Source organism: Aphis gossypii, chromosome 2 (genome assembly GCF_020184175.1).
Source record: "Aphis gossypii isolate Hap1 chromosome 2, ASM2018417v2, whole genome shotgun sequence".
Lineage (NCBI taxonomy): Eukaryota > Metazoa > Arthropoda > Insecta > Hemiptera > Aphididae > Aphis > Aphis gossypii.
In genome coordinates, this window is record NC_065531.1 from 46,901,120 (window position 1) to 46,915,034 (window position 13,915).

Below are 13,915 nucleotides of genomic sequence, written 5' to 3' on the forward strand. Positions count from 1 at the left end.
ATACAGTTATGGTTAAACGATAACAACCCAGCACCAGCCCATCGGGCTCCTTTTAAAATCAGACAGGGGAAAATTCTTTTTGACACAAAATTTTTTTTTTGTTATTTATAAAAAATAAAATAAAATAAATGTTTAGCTAATTTAGATCATATTATTTAGAAATGTTATTTATAAAAAATAAAATAAAATAAATGTTTAGCTAATTTAGATCATATTATTTAGAAATGTTATTTATAAAAAATAAAATAAAATAAATGTTTAGCTAATTTAGATCATATTATTTAGAAAATGAAGAATAATTATGATTGAATATTATTGTATGATTTACGTAAAAAGTATAATTTATTTAAACATATGTATAAGAAAATCCTTAGAAAAATAAATATCTAGAAAAGTGAAATTTCTTTTTCAAAATGTGTGAACAGCAATCTTAGCATTAGATTTATAGATATATATAAATTTATGGCTTTGAGTCTGTCACTTAACTAGCTTAAAACTTGATTATATCAAACTATGTAATGGCTATGAACTTATCATGATAAATGCACCTAAATGCGGTGTGTTTAAATAAGTTCAAAATAATTAATATTGTTTAGAATTGGTTCTTAAATAACATATTATTTACATATAATTAAAATGGGTACTGGGTAGGTATATTAAAAATAAAAATGTAATATAACTTAATTTTAATTTACACATTACTACACAAATATCATCGGTTTTATAAATGATAATTATTAATATATAGCCAACTCATAATAGTATAATTGCTATATTTAATACCTCAATTATATAACATATTATACATGACCAAATTAATAAAAGGAATACAATTAAGAAAACAAAATTATAATAGAGGCTGATTTTTATTACTTATATTATTTTTATAAACTCAAAATTAGATATTTTTTATTTGCAATCTTGCTGTTTATTGACTTTACTATCTTAAATTGACTAGAAAGCAGCACCAGTCGCATCAACTATTGTTAGCTTGCGTGAATACAATGTAGGTATTCTATATAATATTAAAGTGCTTGAGATGCAATCGAGATGTTTATTTAGTTTTAATAACTATAATCAAACACGGTATTTCTTAACCTTTGTACGGGTTGTTATCAGGTGACAACTGAATATGAAACTTCTAATATTTTGTATAATAAATTAATAACCAAAAAAATATTATCATAAAAAAAAATACACGAGAAACGTATGGCTTATATTTTTTATAATAATTAATAAAATAAAGATATTTTTCAACACATTAATTATACATTTTTCATTATTATTACTACTATTAAAAAATTATGTAAGATATATATCATGATATTTGTGAGATTGTCATTAGTTTTTCGACAGGCTAGTTTAATTTAATTTAGATTTTAGGGGAGTTAAGATAGTCTGTGTTCGAAAGTATTTGGCGTTCATATTATTGTGGTTTAATAAAGTCAATGTTATAAAAAATACGAAAAGCTTTAATTACTTTGACACTTGTTATGTGTGTCACTGTGTCAGATTGTAGACGAGGAGAAAGAAAAGAGAAAAAAAGAAAATGTTTAAAACAGTGATTATTGAACAAGAGGATATTTTTGCATATAAGCTTATTATTAAGAAATTTATAGAAATAAATAATACGAACCGTTAGATTTTGAAAATTACTCAAATTATTGTGAATGGAAAAATCATTTGCTCTAACAGTATTATTATAAATTTAATTAGGCCATATATTAAAAAGGAAAATAAGATCTTACATTCTTACAACAGTCAATTACACCCAAAAACCATCTTGTTACTTCTCTTCGTTTTTTAGCTACTATAGGTCGGAGACATACAAATTTGAAATTTTCATCAGTTGTTATTTAAGTTTTAAATTTTAGGAAAGATCACCCCAAAAACACGTTGAGCAATATACAAAGTTTAGTTATATGATACAGAGTAGAGATAATAAAGGATTTTCCAAAATTGATCCCTTGGAGGGGGGGGGGGGGTTTAAAGATACAAAAATTGAAAACGTTATCTTGGTATCATCTTTTTAAAAATAAATATAATACATAATACTCTATAATAAATATTATAAATTATAATTGTATATAATTTTAAGCGACAGAGTAAATCTACTGGTATTATTTAATTTGTCACAAACAACGCCGGTTAGATCAGCTCAAGTATTTTTGTATATAAGTATATGTATATTTTTAATCTGTAATCTGTAATTCGTAATAAGTAAAATTTATGTTCAGTAATTTATATAAAATGGAGAAAACTACGTTCAGCACATTTCTCGTATAAAAAACTAAACATTTTTTTGTAAACAGGTACCTTCTATTTTGATTTTTCATTGAAATAAACAATAAACAACAGTTATAATATACGTGTCTTTTTTTACGCTTATATATTATGATTTATGAATTATAATTGTAAAAACGTTTAGGAATTAAGAACTAATGAAAATATGATATCTATATATTAATATCTCAAATTGAGATAAAATTGTGAGTAAAACTGTTTCTAGTAAGTTGACTTAAAGTATACACAATTATTAAATATCTGTGTAGATGAGTAATTTGTTTTACTTACTCAAAAATAAAATAAAATAACATTAATAAATTATTAAATAATTGTTTAAAAACTAGTTTTAAGTTTTAACTGAATATAATTTTATCATAATTATTATGTTAATAGTATCTAAATTCTTAAAAATTATAACTATTAATAATATTTTTCATTAACTTTTTTACTGTTTATCAAATAATATAAAAATTTAAAAAAAAGTTGTTTAATGTTATTCCCTCGAAATCAAATTTTTATTATCGGTGTATGACACATATGACTTTTTCGTTTTAATTTATGTTCATAAAATAATTGATTTCCTACTTGTATGGAAACGTATTTATAATTTAAATAAAAAGTATATATTTTACGTACATATATTATCATGGGCATAAGTAGGAAATATTTTCTCGGGGGATTTTGGTATAGATCTATACATTAAACTGTTTAATTCACAATATTTATTTTAAAATTATTTAATTTTTAATTTTGGGAAGTGTTTGAACACCCAAAACTCCTCTTACCCACGCCTATGGTATATATTTATAAAATACTTATATTTAAACATAGTACAGTAGTCAGTAAAATCTCCTTATACAACGGATTCGCTTGGGACCAAGTGATTTTTCTGTTATAAAGAAACTAAAATATTCAAGATTAGACAAATTCTTCGTTGTACGGAGATTCCCGTCTTCTTAGGGAACCGTTATACAGGTAAAGGTCTTACAATAGAATCAGAATAGATATATTATTATGGACTACAGTGTCTAAAGTGAAAAAAAAGTAGTGCTTGAACGTGACGTGATAAAATACCCAGGAGTGTTGAAGTTAATGAAGGTATATTATACTATATGCTCAACGCTCAAGTAACCATTTTTGAAGTCGAAATCATATAGAAATCCGTTTTCACATTCATGATTTTTATCTATATTATACCTCCTGCAGGTTTGTGAAAAAAAATTTGTCGTGCACTTGAGTCAGAGAAGAAACGTTCCTACCAAAGCGACAAAGTATTTACGACAAACGAATATTAACAATATGACACAAGTGGACTACGCAGTTGGTGTGTGGTATGCGGCCGTGTCCTTGGCGACAGGGGAGGGCGCCTGAAGGTGTCTGGTGACCGAGCGCCGCAGGACGGCGATGATAATAATATAATAATGTCAAAACCCTGGCTTTGTTGACAATGTTGACATTGCCGTTCGTCGTCGGAGACAACGCGTATTTTTTTTTGGGGCCCGTATTAATATTATGTCGCGCGCGGTTAGGTTCACGGGAAACGCCTCGCGAACTATATTCCCTCCCATCACCCGCGTGGCACAAGGGGTGATGGGTGGTCGGAGGGCTGTTGAGCACACACCCGTGGGTGTGGGTCACCCGAAGCCAGCGATGACGGTGGCGAAGGAACGGACGCGGGGTTGCGTGTAAGTTGCGTTTGTACGTACGTTGACCGCCTCTGCGCCCCCGCCCACCAGAACCGATGCCACTGAGTGGCACCGACACCGTGAAAAAAATGTTTTTAGAAAGGAATATCGGTGCCAGCAGCAATACCGCGATGCCAACGGCCAGTGGTTTCCAATCACCGCGAACCGTTTAGATGTTGCACACTGCCAGACGTTCGACCGACATTTGTTTTAAACACCGGTTTGCTGATTGTCTCAATTCTGTCTCCTCGACAGACAGATAACATGGCAAACACGAACGCGTTCGTGTTCAAATCATCAGTTTAAATCCAGCTAGGACACATTATTATATTTTATAATTATTATTAACTTTGTTGACCCTAACATAAACGTGATGTAAGTTATCGCAATTAAAACGTGACTTTAATATAACGTGGCGTTATATTAGATGAGACCGAACGTTATAATATATAGCTTATAATATTATATACGCGAGTCGTGCACAATATTCTACACCAAGGTCCAAGACAGTCGAATTACTGGAATTCGTGTATACACGTAAACTATTTTTTTATAAATCGAGTGATGTGGAAGTCTTTATAAAAATAACGATTTGAGCGCTGAATTGGGAACCAATGTCTCTGCGGCGGCTGGGCCAGCGAACACGGTAGTTTTGTTAGTCGTCGCTCGTGACTTGACGTCGTGTGCGTTTGTAGTACAGGCTTACCAACTCATTTTTCAAAATTTAGACTTACTTATGGGGCGCTCGAGATTTTTGATTTTTTCGAGTCTCGACGGCTATGGGACGTAAAATCCACGTACGCCGAGTGCGTTCGATCATTAAACGGTCGTGTCGTGTATTATGAATAAGATGTGTTGACAATTTTTTGGGACATTTGACGACTTTTTTTTACACATTGGCCCGTGCACGGTAAATACCGTAACGTTCTATTATCGTAGCGGCCGCCTTTTGTGTGTGCTAGTCCCGGGCGGTAGGGTAGGGCGAGCGAGGCCTACTGCCAATCGGGTACATTTGGGCTTGGTCCGTAATATCTGGCTCCGCTTTTCGACACCGCCTCATAACGTTCACGCATTATTTTCTTGTTGTTGTTGTTGTGATTAGTTTTTTTTTTTTTGTTATTATTGCATTTAATTAGTATCGGGAATTATTTTTGCATTGCGTACGCGTCTCATCGTCGTGGATATAATATTTTGTTTACACCGTGTTCGCGTTGACTAGTGAGCGACGACTTACTACACTATGTATTTTGCGTTATATTTGTTGGGTGATTACCTATCACGATGTGTTGTACGTGTTACGGTCGGCTAGTCGTCGCCACCAACGATTAGTGAAGGTGACGGAATAAAATATTTTACGTCGCGCTTTTCGCCGTCAGTGGCAAACCCGTCAGTGGTCCGCCATTAAACCGGACAAACGGCGGCGGCTTCTCTAGTCGTGATGGAGGCGGACGATCATCAGGACGACGAAATCAAGGAATCGATGAGCGAAACCGAAGATGAAAAAGACGTGAAGGTAAGCGTCCGTCGTTACATACGACGAGTTGGGAGAAAAGTGATTGGTGACGGTCAGTAGGACGTCGCGACCGCCGTAGGTTTTTTTCGATTTGACTACGAGCCTAAGTAGAAAATATCTTTTCCGAGCGAAAACGCGCCAATTCCCTGGGTTAATGATAGTCATAGCAGACCATAGTCGTTCACGCGTATGTATATGTGTTTGTGAATGCGTGTGCGTGTTTACGCGTGACATTAATGGGGGGGAGGAGTCATTCTTCGTCGACGCGGACGTGCCGCGGGGTCGGGAAAATGGGCGGAGGGGGCGATATTTAAGGATGTAACGAAAAGCGTTCCAAACGTCGTACTCGTACACACCGCGTGCACCCCCCACCAAGAGTCGAGCGAAGTTCTATTACTCACCACACGTATCCGGGTGGTGAACATTATCTGAAATGGGATTTTGGATCTGAACAGCTGATGGGACAAGACTGCAGGGTCAAGTTGCCATGTAAAAACAAAAACATAGACCCAAACCCTTTTACCCTGATATTATTTTTGGCACTTACTTATTGTTAACTTTGGTTTGTTCTAAATATCTCATGAGAGCGTAAATCATCTTTCTGCCTAGATATTTTCTGAAAGTTTTAAAATCAATCCAATTTTCCTATTCATCTTGTCGTTGTGCTCATAGCTCATCGATTTGATTGCTATGCATCCAAATAGACCATTTAAAATAAATCAAATAAAATGCCAACCTAGTTCAGATTACTGGTTTCAATATAATTGGAATATGATAATACAATAGTGATTAAGCATAAACGTGATAATGCCATATTACATAGCTATGAATTTTTAGCCCATGATAGGGATGGATTGCTCCGGCAAGCTACCAAGTAGTAAAACTTAGTGGGCCGGTTTTGAGCGTTTGGTTGTATTTTTTTTTTTTTTTTTTTTGATAAATGTGTATAACCCGGTACAAACATAGGGTAGAAAATATAATTGATTTAAACCATACAGTAGTTGCAGCTGTAATATAATGTTAGAAATTCTAAAACTCGGTAGACTGATATCTTGCTAATCCGGCGCTGGCCCATAATATACTTACAATTTAAACCATTATTTGTTGACTTGCTTATATATACATTTTAAAACTAATACTATGGCTTGTAACTATCTGTGTAATTTTAAACGTATCTAAACTATAATTGTTATTATATTATACACCATTATGTATGTGATAGATGTCCAAAACTACTTTCTCTTCATCTCATGTATGTTTTGGGACACTCAAGTCTTAAAGTAATATGTATAAAGTTAAAATTAATATATTAACATATAAGTCAACAATTTATTCGTGTTTTAGCAGCAGCAACAGCAACAACAACAGCAACAGCAGCAGCAACAACAACAGCAACAACAAGATCAACAGCCGACCATAGTACAAATGCACAATGGCCAGCCTCAAATTATTACTTTAGCCAACTTGCAGAATTTATTGCCTATGCAGCAAGTACAACAATTGACACAGAACCAACAAAATCAAGGCATCAAAACTATAACATCAAATGGCACAACAATACAACCTATATTTTCAGTTCAAGGATTACCTGGTCAATTTATTCAGGTAAATAGCAGTCATATTATATGCTATGTTTTTAGTTTATTCTAACTTGTCTTATTATTTTTATTATTACAGCAAAATAATCAAACAATAACAGTTGATGGACAAGAAGCATTGTTTATCCCTACAAATTCAAATACTGGTCAAGGGGCTCCTACTATATTCACACCAACAGGACAGATAGTACGACCACTGCAAACAATACAACTTCAATCAGGTTTATTAAATAAACTAATGTTTACAGGCGCATCTTACAATTTAAAATTAATATTACAGGGCAAAACATTTCTGTACGTCAATCAAATATGCCACAAGTAGTACAGTTGCCATCTGTTCAGCAAACTATACCTGTTCAAGTGCCTATATCGTCTAATGGTCAGACTTTATATCAAACGGTGCATCTTCCTATACAATCTTTTGCTTCATCATTACCCAATATAATACAAGGAAATCAAGGCCAATTGATGCAAATTCCACAATTGGCTCAAATGACTCAGTCACCTCAAATGGCACAGATAGTAAATAGTAATGGTCAGATACAGACCGTACAATTAACATCACCAATTGGCAATGGCCAACAAATACAGTTAGTAAATACATCCAGTGCAAATAATCAGTACCAAAATGCAACAACTCCAGCTACTTCGCCAAATGTCATGCATGTAAGTCTATAATACCCATTAATTAGTTATCATTCACATATTTTATTTTTAATCAAACATTTTATTTAGACAAATTCATCACCTAATTCATCTTCGAGTAGTAATGAAAATAGCCCTCAACCACAACCTGTGACAATTCAAACCCAGTCAGGACAAACTTTACAACTAATTCCTCAACAATTAACTCTTGGAAGTAAGAATGATAACAATTTAATTATTTAATCAAATTATTTCTTTAGTAAAAAATAAATGTATTATTTTTATTTATTTGAATTTTTTTTTATTTAGATAATCCTCAACAATTAACAGTAATACCAACAAACAACCTTCCTCAGTTTTTACAGAACAACAATGGTGTTACTATTAGAGGAAATAATGTTGTTCAGGTATGATTTTTAATTACTATGAAAAAAAACTACATATTTGTTCTATTGCATGAAAACATATTGAATCATAGAAAATGTTTTTTTAAATTTTGATTTAATAATTAATATATTTGATTAAAAACAATAGTAATTATAGTCTCTTGCAGTATTGATGAAAAAAAATAATGTTAAATCTAGTTTAAAAACATATATTATGTTCAAAATTGTATCTGTAGTATTGCTGGGTTATTCCTTTAATTTTGTCTTTCATGTTGAATGTTGATATTGATTATCTATTTAATAATATTCTTATCGCAAATAAATTTACTGATTACATATTTCAAATAAATGTTTTAAAAAAACTTTTCTATTTAAATTATATTCAATTATATAATTAAATAAATTTTTCAATAGTTACCAGCAACAACCCAAAACACTAATCAACCACAAACTGTGAATATACCAGGGATTGGAACTGTACAAATCATTACTTCCCTTGGAGGACAAAGTACGTCTAATGCTACTCAAACAATACCACCGGGTCTACAAAATATACAAGTCATCAATGCTAGTATGTGTTTTAAATATTATGAATCAAATTAAATAAATAATTTAATTGTGAATTGTTTTTATAGCATCTGGGCAACAAATAGAAAACATGGATCAAAAATGGCAAATTATTCCTATTTCTGGAACGATGTTCCAGGACGGATCTGCAGTAACTGAGTATGATTCTCCAGGTGAGGAAAAACCGCGAACAAGAAGAGTAGCTTGTACATGCCCCAATTGCTGCGATGGTGAAAAACGGTATTTAAATTATTACTATTTTCAAAAGAAAAACTATTTCTATTTATCAGTGCTCATAATAGTTATTTTGTTCATAGTAATGGTGCTGGTAAGAGGGTACATATTTGTCACGTACCTGGTTGTAATAAAATGTATGGAAAAACATCTCATTTACGTGCTCATCTTAGATGGCACACGGGTGAACGACCTTTTATTTGTAACTGGCAACACTGTGGTAAACGATTTACTCGATCAGATGAACTTCAGGTACAAAATTATACTTAAAATTTATAAGTTATAAGTAAATGAATATTTAATTTTAATAAAAATACTTGTAAATTATAGAGACATAATAGAACACACACAGGAGAGAAAAGGTTTCAATGTAATGAATGTCCTAAACGATTTATGCGTAGTGACCACTTACAAAAACATGTTAGAACTCACTTGAAACAAAAAATGATGGTATGAATAATTATTAATGAATAATAAATAGAAATACAATAAGATTTGAAAAAATAATTTTAACTAATATTGTGTGTGTAATACTATTATATTAAGTAGTTAATTTATCATTTTCTACAGGAAAGTAATAGCGTTGTAGTTGGCTTAAAACAAGATTCAGAAGTAGATGATGAAATGGATAATATAGCGCCCAAACATCATAATATGAATAACATCATTCTAGAACAGGATGATGATAGTTCCTCTTCTTGTGAAAATAAAATGATTATTTTACATGATGAAAATGTATAACTTTTTTTTATATTTATATGTTACACCTATGTAATGATTTTTTTTACATATTTTACTAATGTAGTTTCTATAAGTTGATTTATTATGTTTATAATTTAATATTATTGTGTACTGTTATTTTCTGGGATTGCTGGTATATTACCAATCCATAGTTATTTTATATTATATTAATATTTAATTTATTTATTAATTTTTACTACTTGATTAGATTTTTCATTTTATACGTGGTATAGCTTGTACATGTAAAAGATAAGCCATATATAATTATTTGTTTGATATTATATTATTGTAAAACTTGTGTGAACCCATATAATTATTGTTACCTTCCAAAATGTTTTATACATATTTTGTACATTTTACATTATAACAAAACAATGTATAATTTACTCTAATAATGTAAAATAAATGACTTGACAAAATAATATTTTATTTATTCTTATAATCATTATTTTAGGAGATTTTAGTAAGGCAATTATTGAACTACACAAATAATATCAAAGTTCTACATTGGATAATTTTGGTTCTATTAAAATTAATCATTACAAATCTTTAACCTTTCAATTAAGGCTTTGATTTTAAAGAAATATGAATAGTATAAGAACCTCGGTAAATGTGAAAAAGGGCATTTTTATGTGAAATAATACACTTAAAAATGTATTATATGATATAAAAATATTGTCGTTACTTGTTGAAAATAATATTTGGTAAATTATTAAATATAAGTATTAAAACATTTAAAACTGTTCCTATTTTAATTCAGTTAAAAAAAAATATTATTTAATAATTATTAGTTACATATTTATAAATTCAACAGTATTTGTTATAGATTGTTTATAGTTTTAAATTATGATAATAATAAAACCAATCATGTGTTGGTTAGGTATAGTTTACCCAAGGGAGCGTGGACATTTGGGTTCCTAAAATAACCTACACAAGGCTCCGGATAAATATTCTTACATTTGATAGCTCATTATTATAACACTACATTTACTACTCAAATATTATCTACTAAATAACTAATAAGTGATCATTTATTTCATAGGCTAGCTTTTTGTCTATATAAAAATGTTAATAAATTGGTGAACTGTTAATTTGTTTGTTATGAAGTAAATCATATTTAATTATATTTGTTTATAGAGACTGGAAACCAAATAAAAAAGTAACTATAATAGGTAGGTATTGGAGTTTATTACTATTTACATTGAAAATAAAGGCTTTATGTCATAACATAATTAATATGCAATATGCATTGTCGTTGTAAATCATATTTTGTATAGGTCAAATCCACATAAAATTAAAATTAAAAACGTTTATTAACTGCAATGAATAAAAAAATCATTTTTAAATTTAATATACAGATAACAAGAACAGTCAATAGGTAAAAAGTAGGTTGTAAATAATAATAATAATAATAATAATATATATATATAATAAATAATATAACTTATCTATCTTGTAAGTGACAGTTAAGTTGTACAACTACCTACATATATTAATTTAAAGACTTGCCAAGAAAATATATATTTGTTAATACTTAATAGATAGGTAAGTACCTATCATATTATACCTACCTACTAATAAGTGTCAGCATAGATACGTAAGTGGTTATTAACTGTTTAGTTAAAAATTCTAAAGCCAGCTATGGATTTGGATATTTTAATTTGTAGGGAATGTTTTATTATATTTTCTTTAAGGTTTTTATGACTTTTGGACTTTAGTATAATGATTAGGACGTATGAAAGTCGCAAGTGCCGGGGAAATAAATAAAACATATTATCTAGGTCGTATCTACTTACAAAGTATAGGTAATAGGTACATATTTGTATAACAGACCACAGACGTGCCGCGTATGGTATATGTATTATAGGTACATTTAAAATTTTTATACATTACCCAGTTTATAAAAAACTAACATCAATTAAACCAATTTCATTGGAATATAGACGGTACACTAACCATGAACCATTCGTTTTTCTTTTGTCACCTGCAGTGGCAAACTATATGCCGGCGGGATATCGGAACTTTATTGGGAAGGCCGCGGGCTGTTCATACAAATAATATAATTAGTGACATATCTGCTAATAGTTGTAGAGAAAAATTTATTGAATAGGTAACATTAATGTTGATGACTATAACGAGTAATGACTATAGATATCGTTAAAAAATTATTTATTAGAAAACTATAAAAAAACTATATAGAATGTTCTATATACTCCATCATTAGTGAAGTACAAAATATGAGCTATTTTGTTTAAAATAATTATTAATTAGAGGCCAACATGTTTTATAAAATTAAAAATAATAGCAAATATTTATAGTCAAACAAAACAAAATCACTAAATACCTACATAATATATCCAGAACAAAGCAAATGTAAGGGCCTGGTTAAATAGTTTTCCGGGGCTGAATCATTCTCGTAGTCCGCTAGTACACATCACGTGAAATTTTCCGGTTTTGGGGGTGTAAAAGTATCGTATTGACCTCTCGAATAATACAAGAGGGTTATTATTACACCGCCACGCCACCACCAAACGTTATCCATGCTCCCGAGTAGCATTTATGACATCCAGTGTCGATTTATTATAACTATTTATAACCGTGAATTTAATATGCTTTTTAAACGATAAGTACGTGAACTGTAACGTCTGTTGAATCATTGGGGTTCAGTCATATCTCATAATATTTCGGTGCAGTTTTTACGTTTATATAGTTATAATATTATTATACCTAGTTCATAATAGTTCATACTTCATTGTTGGTGTTTCAGAAATGCGGACAGTTCAATTAAATGTTCCAGTGCAGTTTTTCCACTGAAAAGTAAAAATTATATTATGGACCAAATAGTACTATACATTTTGATACATTGACCATAGCCCTAAACCTAAAATTGACCGAAATACAGACCAACAGATTTTTGAAAATTGAAAATAATTCTATCCAATATTATTTTCCAAACATTTTTTCAGTCATTGAGAGGATTGAAAGTTTAGTTTCTGTATTAAAGATTTTTTTAATAAATATTGCTATAATGATTCTTCGTTAAAGTATTTAAGTAATCTAGCTTTTAATTCTGAAATAGTATCCATACTTAATAGAGACCTATTTTAATTAATTTGGATGTTAACTTCGGTTTTAGATTTTGAAGAGAGTGAGGAATGTATTGATTTTATAATATAATGATGTGTGCATTTTTTGTTTTGTTTGTACATCATAACTTGTTGAAATAATGCTTCAATTTAAAAGTTCAGTGGTGGTTTCCGGTAGAAAATGTAATATCTTTGGTGCGTTATAGTAAGAAGTTTCCAGCAGTTTTCAAAAAAATTGGTAAAAACCACAATAAAGTGACGGAAAACGGGAATTTATATTATTTATATTATATTATAATAATTAATATATATTTATATTAGTTTTAGACAAAATCGATTTTATAATATAGTTGTAACTCTGTAACTCAAAAACGAATCACTGTAAATACTTGACATTTTCACTTAACGTTTATATTAGCATTATCTATACACAGAAAAGTTTTCAAAATATTATAGCTTTTTTGAGCTATTTATGGACAGCTGAAATTTTCGATTTTTTCAATTATTTTTTTTTGAAATGTCGATAAAAAACTTGAAAGTTTAATACAAAGTTTCATGTAAGGTGTTCTTATTGTAGTTAAAAAAAATCAAAAATACCACTTCACTACACTTTTTTAGTTTATTAATCTTTGTTAATATAAAATATTTACCGAGTCTGCATATTTTTTGTTTAAACCATTGTTTTTGTTAGTATCTTGAATCTTCGTTACTTGAATATTTTAATTTTGCGAAGATTTTTATTTAAAATACATATGTATATAATATATACTTATATATTTATAAATGTATTAGGTTTGTTTAAAATATTCTAATTTTCGGATATTTTTAATAATTTTACTATTTAACGTTTATTAATAAAAAAAATAAGACATTCATTTAAAAATTGTCTTGTAAGTATTATAGTCATTGTGACGAGTGTTTCCGACATAGAATGGTGTTGAGAATGTGCAAATGTACCGATTAAAATTAAAGAGTTCAGTAAACATTTATTTACACTGTCGGCTTGTTCATAGAATTTTTGTGATTAATATTTAATAGTAGGTATACGCGAATAAGCGTGCGTTTATCTATTTCATAAAGGTAGCTATATTTTATTTAAACTTTTAAAACGGTCGGTAGGTATTTACCTAATTGAAAGCTACGAGATACCAGCCATATATTTACTGACATGAAA

General features: G+C 29.9%; 1 protein-coding gene across 4 annotated transcripts; it reads left to right on the forward strand.

The window, feature by feature from the left end:
- Positions 1–4,851: 4,851 nt before the first annotated feature.
- LOC114125467 (specificity protein transcription factor 3-like) lies at positions 4,852–10,077 on the forward strand. Of its 4 annotated transcripts, none has more exons than XM_027989131.2 (11): positions 4,852–5,484; positions 6,832–7,089; positions 7,162–7,303; positions 7,363–7,748; positions 7,818–7,941; positions 8,037–8,134; positions 8,528–8,684; positions 8,749–8,920; positions 8,998–9,166; positions 9,245–9,364; positions 9,485–10,077. In XM_027989131.2, the coding sequence occupies exons 1-11, from the start codon at positions 5,410–5,412 to the stop codon at positions 9,653–9,655; spliced, it is 1,872 nt and encodes a 623-aa protein (XP_027844932.1). In that variant the 5' UTR covers positions 4,852–5,409; the 3' UTR covers positions 9,656–10,077. The 4 variants fall into 4 exon arrangements, with proteins under 4 accessions (XP_027844932.1, XP_027844929.2, XP_050056855.1 ...); XM_027989128.2 differs by having other exon boundaries at positions 4,859–5,484; positions 6,829–7,089; XM_050200898.1 differs by lacking the exon at positions 4,852–5,484 and adding an exon at positions 6,707–6,764 and having other exon boundaries at positions 6,829–7,089.
- The last annotated feature ends 3,838 nt before the right edge of the window (positions 10,078–13,915 follow it).

What these genes read in the sequence shown, in the direction of transcription:
- LOC114125467 (XM_027989128.2), top strand. Translation starts at nt 5,410, where the DNA reads ATGGAGGCGGACGATCATCAGGACGACGAAATCAAGGAATCGATGAGC. An exon ending in AACAATACAACTTCAATCAG is followed by an intron (nt 7,304 to 7,362) that starts GTTTATTAAATA and finishes TTAATATTACAG; the next exon opens with GGCAAAACATTTCTGTACGT. An exon ending in TATACAAGTCATCAATGCTA is followed by an intron (nt 8,685 to 8,748) that starts GTATGTGTTTTA and finishes TTGTTTTTATAG; the next exon opens with CATCTGGGCAACAAATAGAA.